The following is a 26081-nucleotide window of genomic DNA, read 5'->3' as shown; positions in this document are numbered from 1 at the left end:
AACACTGATTATAAACAATGACATTAAAAACACTGACCGAGGTATGACGGCAAATAAATAGTAAACTTTGTGTTGGCTGTGGTCTAGTCTAGACCTTTTAGATTACAATCTAACAACGTAAATCTAGGCTCAAGATCTATATTAGATTTATAATTTTTTTCGTTACATTTTAGTAAAGATTTTTGTTAATTTTTATTGGCTTTCTTTACAAAGTTATTTTTATAATTATTTTTAAAAAATGTTTCTAGACCTTGTCTTGAAGGCTAGATTATAAGCACTGTGAGTGACTGTGATTGTCATAAGTTTCTAATAATATCCGATGATAAATGCCTATATATTTTTTTTTATCCCGTAAGGAAACCGGAAACAGAATTCAACTAAACAATCATAACATAGAGCATTAGACTGAACATTCAATATGATATGATGATGATAATTCTTTAACAGTACTGACTCATTCATTTAAAGGTGTAAACTACTTTTAACTAGGGATAGATTTAGATCATTAGATGTCATCATGGCTTCACAAAATGAGGTACATATATAGTAATTATATAGACTCTAATAATTAATATTAAATATTAATATTATTATTATAAATATAAATTATAATTAGATGTATATTATATCATAAAATCATTTATTTACTATTATATTAGTAATTACTATTACTATTAGTTGAGTATTACTACTATTAGTATTAGTATTATCTTCATCTATACTTAGTTAACTTAGACTTAGACTAGATTATATATATATATATATATATATATATATATATATATATATTATATATATATATATATATATATATATATATAGATCTATATTGACTATATATAAATATTTATATAATTTACGGATAAAAAAATAATCATAATTCATGATGATGACAGATAGTCATATGTGACTATGTCTCATTTCGTATGATATTGTAACTCTGTTACAATTGTATTGTCTATTGATAAGTTTAGGTACTTCGATAAAAATTTCAAAATGATCACAATGCAATGGAACCTATTTAGCTAGATAGAGCTTGAGAAATGCTTTCCAATGATACCAATTTTATATTGCTGAGTTAATTGTGAGGGAAGTTATTAAATTTTTAGTGGCCAAAAATGAGCCTTCTTTAGCCTTTGTAAATAAAAAAAAAAATCTGTGACCGAAACAACTGACAGTTGAACTTAATTTAACTGTATTATAAAAAGTCTTAAAGATATGGGGTTGAAACTTCACACTCTTTTACATTAACCAGTATTCTGTTAAAATAAATTTAAAAAATAAGACCAAGCAATAAAATCTTTGAAAAAAGTTAATTAATATATAAAAAAGCCTTCGACAAAAAATAAAAATATATGTGATTTTGTCATCATATGAGCCCAAAAATCACAAATAAAACAAATCAGAGATCTGTATTGTGTTTTATTTTGTTTAATTATAATTCTACTGTATTTAAATAGCTATTTATATGCATCAGATAGATAATTCTTATAAATTATAAATGAAAATAGCACTGCGCAGAAAAATATTTCCTAAAATTTAATGACTATAAGTTTCATAAACTTCATAAAAAAACAGTTTTAACCTTTTTGTAGAGCACTGGCAATTAATCATTTTAAAATGCCTTAATTTAAATGCTTTAAAAATTAGATTGTAAATGAAAAATTTCTTGCTTCGGACAATAAAATAAAAAAGAAACCTTGCGATTTTTTTAGAAGTTATTAAAAGATTTTTTAGTTGAATTTTTGTGCAATAATAGCTCATCATTTTAAAAATATAATGTACTCATTTATTAACTATTAATTTACATGTATATTAATAGAAAAAAACAACACACAGAAAAAAAAAAAAATTATTAGTTCGCTGAGCTAAAAATATGAAAAAAAAATATTTAATATTATTTTTAAAAGTAATTAAACTTTTACTTTAAAATTTGCAGATTACAAATTCATTATAATAAAGACACATTCCCTCTCCATAATCTAGCATTCAAACACTATAAAAGTTAATCTAAATGAAAAATTCCTATGTGTGCTTCTAAAAATAGCTCGTGATAGACAGAAATTGACCATTTCCAGTAAATCACAGTGTTGGTTGTTACTAAAAATAGATTTTTACCATCAACTTTGAAAATTAATATCTAAAGAGTGCGCCAAGCTACAAAGTTCAAACTTAGCACATATATATATATTAACATGCTAAATTCAATAGAATTAGTGAGATTGTTGTAACCATAAACACTTTTATTTTATTTAAAAAAGAAAATTTTACCCTTCTTTGTCTTTGTTAATTTTAATATCAAATATCTTTAAAGTGCGCCAAGAGAATTTAATGAAATTTGAAATATACACATTTCATAATATGATAAATTATTGTAGCAAACAGCATTGTTGTAACTTTTATAGGAAAAAAGTTGTAAAAATGTCAACTTTCACATAAACTTTTGTTAAGAAAAATTTAACAGATTGGCTTCAAAAGCAAATAAAAATTATCTCTGATATCTTATGTTTACAAAAAGTAATCATAATTAGTCCTCAAATCAAATACAATATGCTAAAATTTTGATGGAAATGACCACCCCAAAAAAAAGGGTAAAATGTGCTGACACACTTTTCAGCCATTTTTTGGGAGGAAAAAAAAATGGATCTAGGTCAGTTTATCGAAGTACCTAATAAGTTTAAACTAAGTTAAAACTTAAACTAGTTAAAGTTAATTACTTAATATGATCATAATCAATTATCAATCATAATCAATCTTAAATTAAATCTATAATTTATACTGAATATAATTATTCTAGAATCTCTAGTCTAGAAGTAATTTCTATTTCTTGTTGATCTGTACTTCTCTTGGACTTGGGGAGGGGGAGTTCATCTAGAATCTAGATATCTAAGATTCTAATTCTATTAACTATGCTATATAAGTATATAATAGTATATATATATATATATATATATATATATATATATATATATATATATATATATATATATATATAATATATACTAATAGTAGTAATAGTGCTTGTCACACTATCACTAGTACTACACTAGACACTGGTGACAGTGTCTATACCCGGTACATATAGACATTATAGATATAGACTAGACATATACTTTAATCTTTATGATAGATTATCAAATAGATCTAGTCATAGATCTTGTTACAGTAGAATGTGAGGTGTATGTATGTGACTTATAGACATCAAAACCGCTTGACCAATCTTGATAAAACTTGGCAGGAATGTTCCTAGGGTACCAACTTAGACCGTAGTGTATGTATTGTAGCCCTAAAACAAACTTAAGACCCTCAAAAAAAAAAAAAAAAAAAGTTGTCCGACTCTATTAAAGCTATAGTATTTATGGATCTAGGCCATGGTTAACAATGTTGACATGAGAAAAAATCAAAAGGATTTAGACCTAGGTCTAATTTTAAGAAATACACTTTGGGCAGATATTTTTTTTTACTTTGACACATGAAAATACAAAAGAAGATCCATTGATTTCATTATATAATAAAATTAACCTTCAATTTGTGTTTCAAAAGCATTTTTTACATAAATTAGTTCCTGATATCTGTGACTACAGATTTCCTGGCGAACATTCTTTCATTATGAATCGCGTAATAAAAATTAATTCGTTTAATTGTTTACTTTATAATCCCATCCCTAGATCTAAAACTCTAATTCAACTCTAAGATGATAAAACTTCTCTTCGCACAGATAGTTTTATACTTTAACACATGAACATACTAATTATAGTCCATTCATTTCATATTTTGATCAAATAAACATTCAAATTTGGTTTTCTAAAGCATTTTTAAGAGACTACATTCGTTTATGAAAGCTGCGAAGCCGAGTTGAGATAGGCCTAGATCTATATTCATTCATGAATCGCGTACTAAAAATTATTTCGTTTAATTGTTCACTTCATAATCCCATTCATTTAACAAAGCTATTGCTCTTTTCGTTTTTAATAGATATGAATGTATTGGCTTCAGGTAAACCCATAGGGAAAGAGAAAAAACTTGAAAGGATCATTAGCTAAGTTTAACATACACATCTAAATCCAATCCACTACATTAGTAAACACAAACTTAGACCCGCAGGCCGCAGGTAATGTCAGGCTAGTAGAGTATAAAATTAAAATAATATACTTTATTGATAATAGAGTCTAATTATAATATTATAATTTATATAGATTCAAACTAAACTAAAAAAGAGGAACCATTAACATAATGGTTTGTTTTTTTTAAACGTTTTGGTACTGCATCAAATTTACTACCAAAACAAAGAACTATCACTCCCACATCCGGAAAATAAAAATAAAAGTGAGAAATTTAAAAGTTTAACATAAAAAAGTTATTGAAACAAATATTATGAACCAAGTTACTCGCCGATAGTAATGCTGCACTGAAAGAGTTAAAAGATGTTTCGTTTGTGTATTTTTTTTTGTTTGTAAAATGCTTTTAGTTTTATATGTTCACTCACACTGCCTTCATATTCTGAAGATAATATTTAAATACTATCTAGAATCTAAAGTCTACATCCTTCCTAGCCAAAACAAAACCTCCTGCATGCCGACAGAGTATGGCAGTGCCAGCAGGCAGGATTGATGATTTGAACCTGGGAACATTGAGACTACAGCACAGAGCACACATAACCAGGCAGCCATTTACTAGACTCTGGCACTAGGCAGTCTAGCACTAAATCTAGAGATCTAGATTAAATTCATGATCTATGATAATAATAATAATAATAATTTTATTTATAAAGCGCTGTTAACAAACAAAATGTAGGCTCAAGGCGCTGTAATAACATTACAAACACAAACACGACAGCTAAAATGGCAAAACTAATCTAAAAAGGTTTTAAACAGATATAGGTCTTAATGTTCTTCTTGAAAGTGGTGTAGCATGTTGTCTGTCTGAGATCAATGGGGAGTGAGTTCCAAGCCTTTGGTCAATGCACTGAAAAATCCTGCAGACCGTAGCTTTTGAGGGAGAAACATGGCACCACTAAAAGCGTTGAGTCCATTGAGCGCAGGGCTCTCTGGGGGACATCTGGAGTAATCAGTTCGCTAAGGTAAAAGGGCATCTCATTGTCATATATACACTGATAACAATGTGTGGCCACCTTGTAATCGATTCTCGCTTTCACTGGAAGCCAATGGAGCCTGCACAAGAGCGTTGTAGCAGAATCTCATCTTGTTTTTCTAAGGACTACTCCTTTAGTTTTGTGTATTAGTGATCTAATGCAGTGTTTCCCAAACTGTTCTGCAGAACCCTTATGTTCCATGAGGCCTAAAGAGGTGTTCCACGAACTACTGGAATATGTAACTAGTAGGCCACCATGTGAATTAATCTCTCTAAAAATATAAGCAAAGTGTTCCGCTAAATACTCAAAGTGTGCGAAGTGTTCTATTGAGGAAAAAGTTTGGGAAACACTGATCTAATGCATTAGATTTAGATCTATATCAAACATAGCAAGATGTTCCCTCAACACTATAAAAATTTTCACATGAATATAACTTTGAAAATGAGGTTTAGCGGACATTGTCATAGCTAGAATCAAAATGGGTTTACCCAATTTGTTAAAAAGTTTTGTTCTTCAGTAGAGATAAAATTGATAAATATATAAATATTAATATATAAATAAATAAATAAATATATATATATAAAGGGAGGGAGGGCGGGAGAGGAAGAATTAGTGAGCAGTGTGTGAGAGGTTAGGGCCAGGTATTTATATTGTAGACACTAGATAATACAACGCAAAATTTCCAATGCATTTAGTAGACTTTAGAAGGAAGATTTGGTTAACACTAAATTGTATTTTTCATCTGATGATTTTAACATTGTGTGTATTTCCTCCCCTCCATCATCGTCTAGGTTCTTTTTGCCAAAGATAGTGTATATATCCACATCAATGTTCAAGACACAAAAGATAAGGATGCCCACATCGCTGGAAGAGTTTATTTGATGAAAAAGGTAAAGCTATAAATACAATTGAAACAAAATAGCTAAAAGTAATAACAAAACTAGTAATGAGGCATCTTATCAAAGAATTGATGCACAAAAATTTTTGTTCATATGGCTTGAAAATTACTTTATGGCTAGAATGTATTTAACTGGATTCTGAAATTAAATTTTAAGAAAGAAGCGTTATACGTTAGTTATTTTTTTTTTGTTTTTTTTTGTTTTGTTTTTATTTTTCCTTCTGTCAGCCATGCTTGATTTAAGAGAAATGATGGAAAGTTGATAAAAAAGTATTAATAACAAAAATTAGTTTACACACTAGTTTATAGAAATAAAGTCTAATTTGAATTTTTCTAATTTGAATTTGTACTTTTTTTCTTTTTAATTGCTTTTCGAAAATTCCACCATCCAGTAAAAATGAAATGATATTGATACAAATTTGGCATTTTGTGTCTTTTAAAATTTGTTCTGTATGAGTGTAGATCTGTTGAACATTTTTGTAGATTATCTGTTGAACATTTTACAATTTCATTTTACAGCCTGAGGGTAATTTCATTGAGTGGAAGGCTGAGGAATGCCTGAGCCATGATATTCAAAATGATGAATGGGATGTGATTGGTTCAGTTGGATTTAGAAATGACAGAGATTCTGAATGTGGTAAGTCTATAATAGCCAAAGTTTTTATTCTAATCTATTGTCATTGAATTTTTATGGTGTTTTGATATCTTCTAATTTACAAATGTCCTTCAATCTTTCTTGTGTGCATCTTGCTGCTGGTTTTGATATTGTTGTAACAGTATAAGCGAGGTAATAGGGTTAACGTTAACTGTGTGGGATCAGCTGACCCATGTGACACAGGCCAATAATACAGGTCAGCTTGTTGTGTCGATGGACAAGGGAAAATACTGGTATGAACTACTTGCGATTAAAAAGTTTGAGAACTGCTGATCTGGTGAAATGTAAATATAAAATACAGCAGTACGATGATCTAGAGAGAAACCAATAGAGTTTAGTACAGCAGTACGATGATGTAGAGAGAGACCAATAGTGTTTAGTACAGCAGTACGATGATGTAGAGAGAGACCAATAGTGTTTAGTACAGAAGTACGATGGTGTACAGTAAAGCATTTGTAGCCATCATATCATGTTGCCAATTATGTAGTATTGGCTGTTATTTGTTTGTTATTAAACTACCAGATTATTTTGAAACTCATGTTGTCAAGTTCTTGAGTTAGATATGTTGTGTTGAGTAGTGTTTACAGAAGGTCTGATTGGAAAAAATCGTAAAATATTAAAACACAATTAAGTCTTTGGTTTCCAAACTGATTCAGGCAATTCATTCAATACTGAAATGGCACTTGAAAAAAAATTATTTATATGAATTTGTTTCAGTTTTGTCTGGCAGAATTTTATTTTTATTTTTTATATCATCGTAAGTTATGGTTTATTTTTTCTGTATTATTATTAAATTACTTTTTTATCTTTTTATTTTAAATTGTCTATAAATTTTGTTGATGAGATTTTATTGGTCCAAAGAAATGTAAATTCAGTTTGACTACACTTGTCCAGTTCAGCTTAGTTTCATGGTTTTATTCTTGTTAAGTGTAAATCTGTATATCTCTGATTAATAAATCTTCTCTCTCTTTGTATGTTTTCTTAATTGAAGGATTCCAAATAGAGGATTTGTTTTCTTTTATTGATCTAAGGTGCATTTTAGTTTATGTTTATAAAAAATGTGTTAAAATTGCTTTTAATAAAACCCAGGACTTGTGTTATTTTATCAAAATTGTGATTCTGTGCTTAAGTTTCATTTTTTTTTGCCTAAGTATTTAGAATTTTTAGTTACTCTGTTAGTTACTCTGACCAAATTTTCTAAATTTCAAAAAAAAAAAGAAAATTGAGATCTAATTGTTGAGTCTGTCTAAGGTATGATAATTTGTTACATTCAAAGATGTGATGCTTTGCAGTTTCATTAGGGTGGGAACAGTGTCTGTAATGTGTAGATGTGTGGGTGTTCAATCTATTTAGAAATTTTAAGATATGTTCTGTTTTAAGTTAAGTTTACATTTTGTAGAAGTGTATTAATAGGCTAGTAGACCATAACACTTTCTTGTCTGTGTAAATGCTCACTTTATTCTTCAAGATCAACCCAATATATAGGACTATAAGGCTTTCATTATTCCCCCACCCCTCACAGTTAATTATCACCTTCTTTTGACATTTCATCAATTGGGTTACTGGGTTTGTTTGAAAATTATATTCTGTATCGGTTGTCATTCTTATGTTTACATGTGCTTGTAACTCGTCCGTAAGAATGTGTTCACGAAATGTGTGCTGTGTAGTCATTCAGTGTATTAAAGCCATACTATGCAGACATGGTTTTTGACTCTGTTATCTTTATGTTCATAACAGGGTTACAATAATGTTACAGGCCAGGCAAAACAATAACATTTGCTATCACAAAGAGGTAGTCAATATTGTTCAGCTTAATTTGCATAGTTATATTTTTTTTTGGATGTAGCTTGGCCTCCTTGGCTTCCTAAGACCCAGTGTATGAGACATTCTTATTTATAATTGGTGTTTCTTTAAATTGGTTATTTTTAACTGATCTTTTGAGATGCTAAAAAATAACCACCATTGTAATTAATAAAATCTCTAAATCTACTTTTTTTTCTTTCAGTTTCCATGAATGCAAAGATGGATGCCAGAAGGAAATATAATATTAGCTTTGATGTGCTTGATTTGAAAAGCTTTAAGCGCAATGCTCCAAATCATAGCTGGGCTTATATCATCTTCATACTTAAAGATGGTACTACATTCCCGGCTCTGCACTTTCATAATGGAGGGAGTAAGGCCTTACTTAAAGAACTGGAGACTTTTATTCACATTCGAAGGTATGTTTATTAGCATGGAAATGATTGATTACATATTTGTATTTGTTTCACTGTAAACTAACATAGGACATTCTAGGCAGTGTTTCTCTCATTGTAAGTGGAGACTGGAGATTTTTTATTTAGAATTTTAGTGAATCCTTGAATTTGCCAAGTACGTACAATTTTTTTTTTTTTTTGGAAAGAGTAAAGGCAGTTGACTTTTGCAATCAGTGGCCACAGATATAAGTAAATTTCATTTGTCTGCCCCAAAGGTTTTGATTCTCTTTATCTTTTATTTGTTTTGAGAGAAAGTTTTAAATGTTAGTTGTACTTCTAATAATCTCAAGTTGGATTCTCAGTCTACACATATGCCATATTTGCTGAAGACATTAGTGTTGTTACTATATAATGACATTTCATTCTTTTATGTATAATGCAGGTCACCAAATGACCAGAGACTGTTTATAGTACATGATCATGACCCAGAGATGTTGTCTAAATCTTTCAATGAACTATCCATCTTCTCTGATTCCTCTAGTGCATATGTTCAGGTAATAAAAAATTTTTAGCTTGTAATACTCATTTATATATATATAAATAAATATATATATATAATTTCATTTTATAGTTGTAGATGGCTGTTTTGGAATGTGTTTCTCACCCTATGTTGTATCTCTAGCCAAATACTGATGTCATAGGAAGTCTTTTTTTTTTTTTTTGGGGGATTAAGTTTTTATTTTTTTTTTTCAAATTTTTAAAATCTTTTTGTTCAGACATTACTGACATTATTTTTCTTTTCAAAAGAATTAATTTTAATTTTTAGACTTAAAGAAATTGTGTATTTGGTCCTACATTTGATATAATCAAACCATGGTAATGGTGATAACATTCAGTTGAGTGGTCCTTACAAAACCAGAATATGGTTGCAACTTTCAAAGCCAGAGTATGGTTTCATTGAGAATATTTGCTAGATTTCTCTTCAGGAATACCTCTTGAGAAGTCAAAAGCAGGTCCTGATCCATATTTATTTAAATATTTGGTTATTAAAAACAACAACAACATAATATCATGTAGTATTTAATAAATGGGAAAGGCTTTACTTACTCAAACTTTTCTTCTCAGAAATTTGTCAGTGAACCCCACAAGGGCTTTCCAAAGGCAAGGCCATTTTATGAAATTACTTTTTTTTTTTTTGTACTGTAAAAATTCTGTTTAATTGTAGGACATGTATTGTATTTTAAAAAACATAAACCTATTTTAGGAAGAACTGTTTAGTTGTGTGTTCTAATTTACGTTTAGTAAATATTACATATAGCAAAATTGTAAATTATTTGTAAGATATATGTTACAATAAAGCTAGCATTTGTCTTCTTATCATTACCAAGTTATCCTTTTGTAAAATTGTAGTTTATCTGTTAAACATATTTAAAAAGAAAAATTATAATTCATCTGTAGGACAAAGTATAGTAAGTGTAAATGTAATAGAAAGACATGCATATCCATATTCTTATTTACTTGTTAGGGATAATGTTTATATGTTGTTTATATTATAGCATTAACAATTCAGCTTTTTTTAAAATACAAAATTAGTTATTGTGCATCTCTTCATTCACCCATAGAATTTATTGAATCGCTTGTAGCAACAATTACTTTGATTACATTTAAAATTAACAACACAGCTTATTCTCTGTGTATTGGAGCTTTTAATATGCAGTGTGTATTTATCAACTAGTTAGTTGAGTTCAGCTGGCCAAGCACACATTCTGTGATACTGAGTGATAGCTAAGCTGATGAAATTAATTTTAGCCCAGTCAACCAATGATTTCACACTTTGGAATGTTCCAGAGCTATAGTTCTTTTTTATGGACAACTACATTTTGTTAAAATATGTACAGACAGTGGGTACATATGTGTCCTGTTTCTAAATGACAAGACTGTTGTATCTGAGTAGATGTTTTAATATTGTTAAGGCCCATTTTTGAAGTTTTCCTTTGTTTTGTTTGGTTCTTTATTTTTTTTAAGCTTTATAAAGGTTAATTATATATATTTTTTAATTTTAAATATTTTAAAAAATTTGAATGCAACAAAAAAATTGAAAGTTTTTCATATTTCCAAATTCTATTTAATTTTGAAAAAGTTAAACATGATACAAAAAAAGTTTTCTACCCTTTTAAAAAGTTATTAATGTTTAACTTCAAATAGAGAACAGCTTATAAATCTAATGCTTTTAGTCACATATGTTAGTATATTTTTTATTATTTTATTTTACATTTAAAAATAATTGGCCTAACGAATTAATGAGAGAAAAAAATCTTAATTTAGAACTTCTATATAAAACTAACTCCAAAATGTTAATATATTTTATCTTATCTGCATGTCACAGTTTGTCTTTATTACCATCAGATCTGAATAAATTTTTAATATGGTGGTCCTGTTTCATTATCCAAGTTGTGTATGCTCTCTTAAAAATGTATTTTATGGATAATGCAAAGATAATAAAGGTTGCAATTATTTGACATATAATTTGGTTTTGTATTGATTAGAAATTCATGAAAGATCCCTACACAGCCACAATGGGTGGTTTTTCCAAAGTGACAAACTTCTTGAGAGACAATTTCATGGCTCCAGAAAATCTGACCAGGCCACAGTCTGAAATGGCAGAATTCTTGCATGAAGACATTCCAGGAATGGAGATTTCCAACTTGGATGAGCCAGGATTTGAAATGGTTACCAAAGTAAGTTGAATGCCTTAACCCTACCAGCCCTGAGCCCATGAAACAAACTGTCCCCTATATCTCTTTACTTACTATCTTTGAAGCTACAGATCTAATGAAAATCTTTTTTTTTTGACATAAAGCCTAGACATTTACATGGCTGATTCATGTTTATTGCAAATTTTGTGAAAATTCTCTTGTAAAACCACACCAATTCAATGTAAACACACGGGCACAGCCATTTGCAAAGCTAAACATATAGTTTTATTATGATTGATTGGTTATTTTTAGATTCTCATTTTTTTAAAGGAATTAGGCAAGTGCAGAAAAAACAGTCCACTGGCATAGTGGCTATTTTGGAAATTACTGAAAAAGCAGTCCACTGGTCTGGTAGTGTTAATTGTTAATACATATACTGACAGTATTTCTATTCCTATTTCTCTGAGCTAGAGACTAATGTTGTATTAGTCTCTGTTTAAGTGGACAATACAACATAGATATAAAAACATTTCGCAATCACTTAATTAATTACTATCTACTGTTTTATGGAACAGTTTTGATGTATAGGTAGCAGTGGTCAAGGCATGCTTTCACACAATGTTTTCCCTACCATTTATATGGGATAACTAAGCACTTGTCATAGTCAATGACACACAATGGTCTGCCCTTATTGGCCAACTTTTTCAAATCATTGTTTCTTTCCAAGTTTTAAAGTATGGAATACAACTTTTTAATGATTTCTCTTCCTTTTTTTTTACAAAGCTTATATTAACTCATTTGTCTGTCTCGTTAAAATTTTTGTACAGGTTATTTCTTCCACACCCAATCTCAGATCAAGTTTAAATTTTAAAATTATTAGATAACCAATTGTAATTAATTATTTTGTTTGGTATCAAACAAGGAAAAGAAATTGTACTTGACAGATGTGGTGGTATTAGCTGAATTAGTCCCCTTGAGGAGGCTTGAGCACTGGTATTAGAATTCAAGTCATACAACTTTAAAAAAAAACGATCATGGTAACATTCACCCGGAAAACCCTTCTGCTCCCCCTTCATCCAAACTGGTCCTGACAGTTGAAGATAGCATCATAGCGCATTGAGAAAGATAAAAGCATGAAATTGCGCTAAACAACAATTGGTAAAAATATTTCTAATCACACAGATTTATCATTGTTAGTGTAGATCTATTACAAATTTAATTACATGACTGATCCAAACTAATTGATACTATTACACTTAATATAAGCTTTGTTGTTGTTTTTTTTTTAAAGTATTTTTTTAAATATTGTTCTTGTTTTAATTATAAGAGCAAAACTCTTTATAAAAAGCTCTTTGAATTTCCATTCTTTGAAAACACATAGATCTAGCATTTAGCTTTGTAAATACACATTTATGTGAATGTAATAATAATAATAATAATTTTATTTATAAAGCGCTGTTAACAAACAAAATGTAGGCTCAAGGCGCTGTAACAACATTACAAACAAAATCACGAGAGCTAAAATGACAGTTAATCTAAAAAAGTTTTAAACAGATAGGTCTTAATGTTCTTCTTAAAAGTGGTGTAGCATGTTGTCTGTCTGAGATCAATGGGGAGTGAGTTCCAAACCTTTTATCCGTGAACTGAAAAAGCACGCAGACCGTAGCTTTTGAGGGAGAAACGTGGCACTACTAAAAGCGTTGAGTCTATTGAGCGCAGGGCTCTCTGGGGGACATATGGAGTAATCAGTTCGCTAAGGTATAATGTATTGTGAATGGCATTGTAAAACTCAAACTAAATGTAGATTTAATAAGCCTAAAAATTGTCAGACAGTGTAAGCTTGAGATGTGATTGCTTTAGTGTTTATGCATAAGGGGTGGTTATGGAGGAGGCACAGCAATGGTTTTTCATCCTTTTGCAACTTAACTGACAGGGCAAAGATGTTTCAATGATAAGAAGAGGCAGCAATAGAGTATAGTTTGATTTATTATATAGATTTACAATGGAAGAAGTAAATGTGATTGTGTATTGTATTTCTATTCACTACGGAAAAGTAAGGTATTTCATCTTTTAGGGCTACAACTATGAGTTTTAAAGAAGTTAAGTGTGAAGATGTATTTTTTTCTTTAGGATGACAACTGGTGGGCCCAAGTAGCCTAAAAGGGCTCTAGAATGGATCAAGAACTGTTTGGTTGGGTTACATAATGATACAAAACATTTTATTGAAAGTCAAAATAAACAATAACTACCAAATTTTTTCAACATAGACATGGGAGTCAGTATATCATCTTTAGATGTTTCATACTCGTTTTTTTTGTTATCCTGTCTGCAGTTAAATTGAGTTTGTAAGTAAACATTAACAATGAGTTATCTATAATATTATAAAGAAGAGAATGATGTCTGAAACTTATGGGCATTAGCAATTGTATTGTATTAATGTAATTTTTTAAAAATGTTAATGATGGCTTTAAAGTTGTTGCTATTAAATAATTATAACAAACATTGACATTACTAATACACAACTTTCTGTTCCCCAGACAAAACTCCCTCCTCGACCAGTTGTCAAGAGATCAGAACATTTGGAGCTTGCAAAGTGGAATTCATTCTTTGATAGTGATGGTACCATTAGTCAAGTTGAAGAGGTCAAGGAAATTATATTTAGAGGTGTAAGTTCTGTTTAGTTAAATCTTCAATATCTATCAAACCTCCCATTAGAAGCATAGTTTATACGGGAACCATAATTTGTCAAAGAAATGTCAAAACCAGATGGATTTTTTTTTCCTGAAATCTAAGATTTTCCCTCATTAAAACAATGACATAGTGCTCAGTAGAATTTATATTATTGATCTATACTTAATTCATGCTCAGATAATTTAGGCATCATATTCTTTCTGAAATAAATAGTATGCCCTAAACCTCCTAAAGAAAGACAAGGGGGTGATATCGGGTAGGTTTAGAACTCTGTACCATCATGTTTGTGTGGAACAAGCTTTTTAACAGCTAAAGTCTACTAACAGTCTAAAAGTCTAATTGAAATTTTCAAAGCAAAGTTCTTAACTTACTTATCTGATGTATTTTTATAATGTCATTTTGCAAAGGACCTACTTCATTACATCACACTAGTCACTATAACAGAATAAATCACACAAATTCCCATAATCAATTTGTCAGCTTCTTTATAGAGATAATAATAAGGCCTTGAAATATGTTTTTATGTTGTAAATCTGTTAAAATGTAGCTTCTTGAAGAATGATTTTTTTTTCAAATGTAAACTCTCGAAAAGTTTTGTGCTCTTATCAGTTTGATTGAGAAACAATTTGAGAAAATATAAATATATGTCTGCCCTAAAAAGAATTGAGATCTCAAGCAAAATAAACTTAAATAGATCTTGAGAAATCAAGTTCTCATTATTCCAGTAAGGCATTATACTACCATTAAGCTCTCATTTCATTGTTTTTCCAGGGTGTTGATCCAGCAATTAGATCAGAAGTTTGGAAATTTCTTCTTGGCTTCTATGACTGGGATAGCACTACTAAGAAACGACAAGAACAGAGAAAAAGAAAAGTGTAAGGACAAATTTTGAATTGTTTAGTGCCCACCTGGCCCTTTCAGTTTTGTTATGCTGCAACATGCTATAAACATCTTTCTTCTTAATTCACAAAGTGTCTTAACAAACTTTCTATTGCATCTGGGGATTTTTAGTTCTTTATATGCTTGTTAGAACTTAGTCCAAAACTGCCATAAATGAAGGTTGATGGCCATATAACTTAATATATATTTTGAATGATGATTGGACAAGGAATCCTATTAATGATATATTGATCTCCTGAAATTAATTTAGGTGACCATGACCCAATTAGCATAATTTAATCAATGAAGAAGTTTATTTGGTAACCTCTGTAAGAATTACTTTTAAAGCTATGACAAAAATGTTGAATTAATGGAATAGCCCATCCATTTTCATTTCCAAATACATATAAATATAGTTTTGTTAATATTGGATCACTAGATTAAAAATATTTTTTTTAGTAAATTGATCATTCTTTTATACAAGGACACAATAAAAAAAAAAAAGGAGAAAAATTATATTCTAGATCTAGACTTTATTAGATCTATGGACATTGATACATTGCCCATTTCATCACTCAATATAGATCTAATATTTAAAATATTCTCATTAGCACTAAATCTAGATCTAATTCTATTATTTTAAAAGAACAACTAAAAAATTAGAAATTTTATGTATTATAGCATCTCATAGACCAGGTCTAGAATTAGACATTGAAAAAAATCATAAGATGAATGTAAACACAAAAAAAGGGAAAAAAATGTGACATTTTTAGAGCTGACAGGAAGAACAATGTTTAGCAGCTTTGTAGTTTAAAAATGGCTGCTTAAAAAGCAGACCTGCCTACCGTTACGCAAAATGCGTATTCGTTACGCAAAATCTCCCAAAAATGACCGCCAGTACGCAAATACGCATTTAACCCGTCGCGTTACGCATTTCGTATGCTTTTTTGTTCTCCTCTCTAGACTAGCTTACAAGCGGTCACGGAGGTCACACGGAGGTCACGCTAAGCCCACCTGTGGGGAGAGGGGCGAAACAGAAAAGGTGGGGTGAACACAATGTGCCCAGATCTATACGTTGATTGGTACTTAATAGCAATTAGATGTCTAGAAATGAAGAACGCGAGAGTGAGGGAGTGGCGGGTTGGTACCAGGTTGGTACCATCAGTTAGCTGATTCACCAACGTGACTTTTGTTTTTGTGTAAGTTCATGAGTAGAAATTAATTATGTTGGTGCATTCCTGATTCTCGTATTCATTTGTATAGAAAAAAAATCGAAGAGCTATCGATTAAAAACACATTGAGTGACATTGTAGATATTTAGTCTAGATCTAGATTCTAGATCTAGAATCTAGATAACTTGTTATACAGGAATAGATCTAGCTCGAGTCTAGCTAGTCATTACCGTCATTACGTTATGATTCTCTACATTAATATTAGTACATTACCCTACAAACTAGTTATAGTATGATTTAGAATTTAGATTGACTAGATCTAGATCGATAACATCTACTACCATCTAGTCTAGATCTAGACTAGATTCTTAGTCTTAGTATAGAATAGATCAAGTATGAAGGTAGGCCTACGAAAGTTTGGATCTAGCGGATCCACGGCATCGGTAACACTTTTGAGCCCAGATCTAGAGTAGATTATATTCATTATATAGACATAGATCCAGATCTAGTCTAGATATCATCTCTATTGATCTAGATTTAGATTGTAGATCTAATCATGACATCTAATATTATATATATATATATATATATATATATATATATATATATATATATATATATATGACAAAATAGAGGATCACGTAAGTGTTACGCATTCTGGTGCCAAAATACGCATTTTGACCGTACGTGTTACGCATTTGGACTTTTTTTGGTAGGCAGGTCTGAAAAGGTATAGATATTTTTTTTTAAGTAAATTAGAAATCAGATGTCTTATGTGTTCTTGTTTTTTTTTTTTTAAAGAGATGATTATTTCCGCATGAAGCTCCAGTGGAAAACGATCAGTTCAGAACAAGAGAGGAGGTTTACTTTGTTAAAAGAGAGAAGGGGATTGATTGGTACTGTTTGTCTGTATTATCTGTATCAATTATTTGTGCAATATGCTTTAGCTAAAAGTAAAGTGTAACTATGTTAAACCTAATTTTTTTTTAAAAAGTGTAACTATGTTAAACCTAATGATTTTTTAAATCTACAGACAAAGATGTGATGCGTACTGACAGAACCCACAAATTTTTCAGTGGTGACAAGAACCCCAACCTCCAGGTCTTGTATGACATACTCATGACATACTGTATGTACAACTTTGACTTAGGTGAGGAGATGTTGATGTCTCAACTTGGTAGAGATCACAATGTCATTCAAATATTCATACCAAATGTTTACAAATTCAACCATTTCAACCTCTGAACTTAGTCATCAGTTCTCATGAAACTATTTCCTTATTGTTTCTTTTGTTCAAAGGCTATGTTCAAGGTATGAGTGACATTCTTGCGCCCATTTTGGTTGTCATGGAAAATGAAGTGGATGCTTTTTGGTGTTTTGCTGGTGCTATGGAAAGAGTGGTCAGTGTCTTATTCTCTGATTTGTCTGTTGCATAGGATTTTATTAATACATTTTTCTTCAGTGGTAAAAATATTTAAAATAATGAAACATAATCCAAAACGTTAAATTTAGTTATTCTTTTTCTGACTCACTTTGTCATATATTTTTTTCTACTCTGGTACATGATTTTCTATTTAGCCTAACTATCCTATTGAAACATTGAGGAAAATAAAAATAGATTAAATATATTTTATCAAATTGGGAAAGAAAAATTCTTAGGAAATCTATGGTGCCATACAAGATGAAACAGGGTGGAAGACACGCACTAACCATGAGTTATATCAATTATATGAAGACCCACCAATAGTGAACGAAATAAAAAAGAACAGACTACGTTGGGCAGGTCACCTTGAAAGAATGTCAGACAACAGAGGGGCGAAAATCGTATACAGGCAAAAACCAAAAGGCAGGCGACCCAAAGGCAGACCCCGAATGCGATGGATAGATGACGTGGAAGCAGATCTGAAGCAGCTTGGGGTTAGGGCGTGGAGACGAAAGGCCCAGGAAAGATCTGAATGGAAGGATGTGTTAAAGCAGGCCAGAGCCCTCCATGGGCTGTAGTGCCACTGGGATGGATGGATGGATATTTTATAAAAAAAGGGCTAAGTAAATCTTTGGTATTAATTAGTATCTTCATCAGACTGCTGTTCTGGTTTTTCAATTATTTCCAAAATAGCATGATGTCACTGTACCTATTCCATGCTACCGATTACAAACAAAATTGAAGAATCTAAAAATAACCAACTAATAGTAATTAAACCACATGTTTAGCCATTGCAAGTGTTTGCCTCCCGTTTGTTTACATTGAGTTGGTGTGCATTTACTTTAAGAATTTCTAAAAATTTGCAAGCACTTTGTGTGTATACGGTACGTCTAAGCTTGTAGAAAGTCTAATCTAAAGTTGATAGATATTTTAGTTGATTTAGTTGAGAACTTGATTGATATGAAAAATCTTGATTAGATCTAGAGCTAGAAAGAAAGACAATGGGGTATGACCATCAGGTACTCAGGGTTAGAGTTCGGTGTTGCGACTAAGGGCTAGTACTGTTAGGATTCCAATCATACTACGGTGAACAGACTATCTGGACATATACTCAGATTAAGGTCATACTGCAACAATGTGACAGACAGACAGTCACTGGTTGATCTTAATAAACAGATATGGCTTAAGTGCACAGGTCATGTCCTTGAACTGCATCAACTCAGACATCACATAGTTCATCCAATAACATCACATAGTTCATCCAGTAACATCACATAGTTCATCCAGTAACATCACATAGTTCATCCAATAACATCACATAGTTCATCCAATAACATCACATAGTTCATCCAGTAACATCACATAGTTCATCCAATAACATCACATAGTTCATCCAATAACATCACATAGTTCATCCAATAACCACATAGTTCATCCAATAACATCACATAGTTCATCCAATAACATCACATAGTTCATCCAATAACATCACATAGTTCATCCAGTAACATCACATAGTTCATCCAGTAACATCACATAGTTCATCCAGTAACATCACATAGTTCATCCAGTAACATCACATAGTTCATCCAGTAACATCACATAGTTCATCCAATAACATCACATAGTTCATCCAATAACATCACATAGTTCATCCAATAACATCACATAGTTCATCCAATAAAATCACATAGTTCATCCAGTAACATCACATAGTTCATCCAGTAACATCACATAGTTCATCCAATAACATCACATAGTTCATCCAGTAACATCCCACTTTAGAACATGTTTTGGGTGAGGTCTTGATGTAGTCCAAGAAATAAACATTAAAAACCCATTGACAGCTAGATGAATAGGTGATAGAATTCACACACACATATTGAAGTCTTGTTTTCATTGACTGAAAGTCTGTAAAATTAGGGACCAGGGTTATCTTCTTACTTTGTTTCTGCATTGTGCAACTTTGTTTTTGTTTGACACAGTGCCACAATTTTGAAATGGACCAGAATGGTATGAAGGTTCAACTTTCTCAAATCCACAAGCTTATGCAAGTGTATGATCCAGAATTGTGTGCTTATTTGGGTAATAGAACAATATTGTTTGTCTATCAAATGCTAATAAATAAATAAGACTTTGGATGAAATCATTTTAAAAGGGCAACAATTTTACACAATAGTAGTATAAACTTGGCACATAGGGCCTAAAAAATCTTCATTTGTAGTACTATCATGATTAGATTATAAAATTTAGTATATCTGCTTTAAAAAAAATAAAGAAAAAAAAATATATTAAGGCATTGTTTTCTTGATTAAAGTGAAATAAACAGTCAAAAATACAAATTTTAAACTAAAATTATTGACTTTGTTCTTCCTATAAAAATAATACTTTGACTTTTTTTTTTGTCATTTTTTTTTTTTTTCTTTTGTTACAGAAAGTACATTTTTATAATAATGTTTGCAAATCTGAACAATATTCCATTTCATTCTCACAAAGTCTTAAACTTTATTCCAAAAAATATTTCATTACAGAAAGCCATGACTCTGGAAATTTTTACTTCTGCTTCCGCTGGATTCTGATCATGTTCAAAAGAGAATTTCATTTTCATGAAATCCAGAGATTATGGGAGGTAACTTTGAATAAATATAAAGATATTTGAACACAACTAAATACATTTTCTTTACCATTCATCAAGGTACAAAGATAGTAATAAGAAAATGACTAACACTAATCACTTTGTTTCTTGGCTTAGGTTATTTGGACAGATCTCCCTTGTCAAAACTTTCATCTGATAATTTCCCTGGCAATCCTTGATTCTGAGAAGTCTACTCTGATGGAAAATAAGTTTGGCTTTACAGAAATCCTTAAAGTAAGTAAACAAATTGAAATTTCTTTCGCTAAAACATTGATCTATTTCTGATGCTAAATACCTAAATCTCATTGTGTGGCTGTATTTCAGCACATCAATGATATCAGCCTATCAATACCATTAGATGACACACTGTGCAAGGCTGAGGGCATTTTCCTGCAGCTCAAAGAGTTTAAAAAGCTGCCCAAGGCTGTGAAGGAGGTCCTAGGACTCCTTCCTGTCCCAGTATCCCAGTCCATGGAGAACAGTGTGTTTATTGGCTCCGCCTCAAATACAGATGTCAAGTCTCAGGACTCTGCCTCCAGAGTGGACACACCCCAGCTCATGGGTGGGATCTCATCCAGTTCCAGTATTTCAGTCAACGGCTCCAGAAGCTCTCATTCCCTTGGGGGTAAACAAAATTCCATCATTGATGAAGGATCCAAGATTCTAACATAGTGTTTGAAGCTTGTTAAAACTCTTGAATTACTTCATTAGCTCTTCTATTATTGTATTACATTTTGGTCCATTTTTCTTCTCAACTGTTGGTGATGGATGACTTGAGTTCAAATCCACGACTCACAATTATCCGCTGTATAAATTTATAAATAAATGTATGGAGATCAAAATGTAAACTGATGTTTATCTACAGAGGTGACATTGTTACTGTTAAACTATATGTATCATTTAATGTTTCTTATAATCAGATGTCAAAACTTTTAATTAGTACTTAGGCTACTTGACACACCAATATGAATTTAAAGTAATAGGTAGACTAGCCAGATTGTTAAGCATTCTGTAGTGATTATAGGTGTGTCATTGTTTGTGGGGATATACTTGGAATTGTATTCTGCTTTCTGGGTACATGTGTTTAAAAACCAAATGGTAGGTTTCAAAAACAAAATTTCTTTAGTGTTGAATTTTGACAATTAAAAAAAAGGTCAAGGTAGATGTATTGTAGTGGTGACTGTTCTGAGTTATTTTGTCTGTCATTACTGACAACTTTAATCATTATATAATATACAAACTAGATCATACTTCAACTTGTGCCAACATTTTTACCACTTTGTTGTTAGTACATCCTTCTATCATTTTTTGTGTACACTAACTAGATACCACTTCAACTATTTATTGTGTCAAATTTTGTTTTCCCCTTTTCTTCATCTGCAGATCTTTTTAAGAACTGCTCTTCATTCTAATTTTGTGTTGATTGCTAATACCTTCCCCATTCTTTAAATTAATTTTGGATCTTAGTTACTGGGTTCCTTAAACTATGGTGGTGCATCATTGACTCTTAGTATCATATATAAAAAAAAACAAACAAAAGCAAGAGTTACACAAATCTAAAAATAATCATGTTTGAGAAATTTGGTTTTCTTTCTGTGAAAAACACAAAAATTTGTCTTGCAGACTAACAGATAGTTTAATTTTTAATTGAATGAACAAAAGTATTTTATGTGATTTGTTTGGTATTAAAATTTGAAAACTTGATTGAAATGATTTCACCAATAAATATTTCAACAATCATTTTTAGACGATTTGTCAATATTTCAATAACAGTCAACTATTTTTTAAGTGTTCTAGTTGTCATTTATGTTCCTATTTGCATTCTACTTTTAGCATAGAAACTGTTAGTCCATTAACGGATGCCACTCATAAATCAGTTTTTATGCCACAGTTGACTAAACTTAATCAATGTCTTAAATATTACAGTAAGTAGGGTAACTCCTGCTTAGGAGAGGTTAACTGACCAATTAAAATGTAAAATATCCCTACATTTTTAAATGGGTAACTGATCAGACTATTTAAATTCAACATAATTAAGTGCTTATTCATTAGCATAGTCTTCAGTAGGATAGAAACAAGGTTTGAAGTCACTGAAATTTTTATATATAACAAGGTTGGGGTAAAAGTTAGGATGAACTGTATTTGTGTATTGTTTTTATTTTTTTACTACTATAGTTCAGTACTAGTCACATTCTAGTTCTAAACCAGTCTATACTATCAATTGTAATTTTTTGAAAATGCTTTTCTCAAAGCAGTTTTTAGTTTCATTGTAATAACATTTGAATGTTATGGATAGTTTTAGTATAATGTTTTGAAAATAATTTTTTTTTTTTGGTAGATTTTTGTCTATTTTTCTTATGCATTTAATTTTTTTTTTTTAAATTAATAAATAATTTTACTGGTACTTTATAATCTGACAATAAATTATACAGAAATATTTTAGCAATGACTTTATGATACTTACAATAGCTGTAAAATGTACCTAATTGGCATTATTCTAATATTAAAAGAAAAAAAAAAGACAATTTCAATCATTATTGTTTATACTTTGAAAAAACTATTAGATTTAATCATTGTAATATTTAGTCTAACACAAAGAATTTTAAAGAACATGAAATAAATAATGTATGTTGACTTGATAAGAGGGAAGAGTTTTGTCTTGGAAAACTTTTCTCATTCATTTGTAGTGAAATATATCTTTCTAATGAACTTTGCAATGCTTTTGAATATTGTTAACTTATGAATTGTACATGGAAGCTCTGATACCAAAGTATGAAGTGCCCCTTACATTAACCCTTAGAATACAAGATTGCTTTTTCTACTTCCCTGTCTGTGTATTAAAAGTATATAGCCTTTAATGTACAACTCTGCAAACTTGTGTATTAAAGGGTTATTGGAATTTTAAGGGAAGGAGTCAAATCAAAGGGTGAAATTGTTCACTTTATTTGTGATATAGTTAACTCATGTTTGGTGATATAGTATTTCTGTTCAGAATCTCTCCTTGTAATATTTGTGAAGTGCTTTGATATAGTCTGATTGTTTTTATATTGCTAGATTATGCCACAGTAGCCTGGTGAGATCTACATTATACCTGACAATGTACTGGTACCTTAACTTTTATTTGGAAATCTTAGACCATTGACTACCTTGCTCTTTTTAAATACTGCTAGCTTATATTACAGTAAGATTCTAATTTTAGCTTTGCTTATAAATGTCACATCTCAAGAGCTATTAGATTTCACACTTGTGTTGGTTGTGACATTTAGCTGTACTGTTTTCAAACACTGGACACAATTTGTTTCTTTCAAATTGTCTGATTTTGTCAGTGTTGTATACAAATTAAACTTGTTTATCATTACTTAGGGAAAGTGAAGATCTGCATGCATTATTTTTTTTTGTTGGAACATTACCGTAAACAGAACTTTTTTTCTTAGCGACAGTCTCCTTTATTATGTAGTTTTTTTGATAGTCATCGTTTGACATTGTTGAACTATTAGGTGGTAACTAGCAGAGATGATTTTAAAAATTTTCCTGTAGATTGTGTTGCAACTGCCAGTAGATGACAGAGTAACTGGGTTTATTGAAATACTAAAATAGGAAGTGCAGAAGTATATAAAGGATATGTTGGACAACCATAGCTTAGCAGCTTTGGAATGTATATTGTCCCACTTATAAAATCGATAATGAATGACCATTGTTATATTGGACTTCTGAGAGGCATGAGGAAATACTTCTATACAGCTATATTATAAAACAGATACATGTCCTGTTGGAGAAATTAGTTAAATATCAGCATTTATCTTTCTTAGCATGTGTACAGTTTTTCTCTCTTTCACTCTGTGATTTAAAGTTTTATTGTTGACCATAATATATCATGTCGTATCATTCCACTACTAGTTGTTCTATCACTTTGAAAAGAATTCACAAAAATTCAGATTTTGTTCTTTTTTTTTTAAAAAGTATTTTAATAAAGTGTTTACTTATTGTTTTGCACAGACCGAATCATCTATTTCTATTATTTGAGTTCAACATTAGTTGATGTTAACAAAAGTTTTTTGTGCTTGTAAAGCTTTTTTTCATCATAAATACTGTCATGTTTATTTATCATGCCGCTATATTATTATTATGTCATAAAGTGAAAAGTTTTGTTAATTTTGTGTGTATTGATCATGCTTTATTATGCATATTACATAAGGCCCTGTACATGTTTATACTTTCAATTTGACATAAACATAGGAGCTAATGTCTAGACCTTTATTATCTTTTCCTTTTTTTTTTCTTTCATTTTAAGTTCCTTCTATTTGATGATATTGATGCATTTGTTATTTGTTCAGGTTGTGAATGCAAGATTTTTTTTTAACTAGTGTGGTTATTCAAACTAAATATTTAGCTTGATTTAGAACAACCTGAGGGCAATATACATTTTTAACTGGTGTGTTGAATCAGATCACTGCAAAGAAATTCTCAAGTTCTGTTGAAGTGGTCCTATGTGGTTTCCTTATGCACTTTGGCCAAAACTTCAAGGGGCTGAATAGCACTAGTCACGAGTCAGCAGGCTGTAGTTTGGGCATCACTGAATTAGATTGACATCTTTCCTGAACGTAAAGATGTGTAGGACCAGTGTAGGCCACAGAGTGTGACTATTATTTCCTGACACACTTAATGTGTCATAAAACACAAGGTGTAAACTAAGACTATGAGATGTGCCAGCCGTGCAACAGAACAGTTAGTTGCCAAACTGAAGTTTCATGTTTTAACAGTGACTGGAATGTTTAGTAGCTCTCTGTTAGCTTTCTGCCATTTATTTTGAAGATTGAAAGCAGTTGTTGTATTATACTGGTCTATAACCTGGCATTGTGACTACTGTGGGCTGAGAACAATGTGAACTCAATCTTGCTCTGTTGATTCTTAGGTCTTGCTAATTTAACCACTGTGAACAAACCTTATTCATAATTCTTACACTGAAAATTATTTATGACCTTTGACAATAATTACAAATTTATTCAATAATAATAAATTAGGAATATTCACATTGTTAACTGACTTCGAAACAATGGTGGCATCATGTCAAGAAAATGTATACAGGTACTTAGTAACTTAATAACAAAATAGGTTCCAAAGAATTATTCATAAGATAAATTTGTCAGTGAAATATTTTTTAAATTTGATGTTAACTAAGCATATCTCTATGTGGTCTCATATATCTATGCGGTTTCATATATCTATGCGGTCTCATATATCTATGTCAAATTCTTCAGATAAGAGCTACTAAACAAAGGTTTTCTTAAGTTATCTAAATGACCTTTGAGTATATTTAACAAACAAATGGCAATCATGCGCTTGCCTTAATTTGTACCTGGCATAAATAGAAGGTTTGGAAGAGGAATACTTTATATGTGTAAGTAGTATCTTGATGTACATGTAATACAAACTGGCATCTCAAGAGGTAATACTGGAATGATGTTTATTGAATTAGTCTGTACAGAATTGTCTTCCATATAAAAGTAATATAGAATTTAAGTAATATCATAATAAATTAGGCTGAATAGACTCGAACTAATTATTTGTTTCAGCAATTAATTTCAGATTTCATTATAATTTAGAAAAAAAAAAACTTTCCATAGTAGACTGTGTGTATGCTGAAATGTTAACCTCATTTATTGATGAATTTATTTATTCAAAATGTATGTACAAACCATATGCAATTTATAGTCTCATGTTTGAAATTAAAATATTTGAACTGAA

General features: G+C 30.5%; 1 protein-coding gene across 3 annotated transcripts; it reads left to right on the top strand.

The window, feature by feature from the left end:
- Positions 1–24: 24 nt before the first annotated feature.
- On the top strand, positions 25–26081 carry LOC106052645 (TBC1 domain family member 15-like). 3 transcript variants are annotated; one of them, XR_008778651.1, is made up of 18 exons: positions 25–117; positions 357–535; positions 5884–5982; positions 6510–6627; positions 8651–8864; positions 9283–9394; positions 9966–10001; positions 11387–11578; positions 14074–14202; positions 14999–15102; positions 17080–17174; positions 17312–17428; positions 17578–17678; positions 19687–19786; positions 20233–20330; positions 20454–20570; positions 20661–21752; positions 21883–26081. XR_008778651.1 is itself a non-coding variant. In XM_013208067.2 (17 exons), the coding sequence occupies exons 2-17, from the start codon at positions 518–520 to the stop codon at positions 21006–21008; spliced, it is 1998 nt and encodes a 665-aa protein (XP_013063521.1). In that variant the 5' UTR covers positions 25–117; positions 357–517; the 3' UTR covers positions 21009–21875. The 3 variants fall into 3 exon arrangements, 2 of the variants coding, with proteins under 2 accessions (XP_013063521.1, XP_055889584.1); XM_013208067.2 differs by lacking the exon at positions 21883–26081 and having other exon boundaries at positions 20661–21875; XM_056033609.1 differs by lacking the exons at positions 9966–10001; positions 21883–26081 and having other exon boundaries at positions 20661–21875.

This window comes from Biomphalaria glabrata, chromosome 6, assembly GCF_947242115.1.
Source record: "Biomphalaria glabrata chromosome 6, xgBioGlab47.1, whole genome shotgun sequence".
NCBI lineage: Eukaryota > Metazoa > Mollusca > Gastropoda > Planorbidae > Biomphalaria > Biomphalaria glabrata.
Note: the sequence above shows the minus strand (reverse complement) of the source record. Positions and strands in the feature narration are given on the sequence as shown.

Excerpts from the sequence above, each read along its gene's own strand:
- LOC106052645 (XM_013208067.2), top strand. Across the intron at positions 5,983-6,509 it reads GAGTTTATTTGATGAAAAAG|CCTGAGGGTAATTTCATTGA; the intron begins GTAAAGCTATAA and ends TTCATTTTACAG. Across the intron at positions 9,395-9,965 it reads CCTCTAGTGCATATGTTCAG|AAATTTGTCAGTGAACCCCA; the intron begins GTAATAAAAAAT and ends TTTTCTTCTCAG.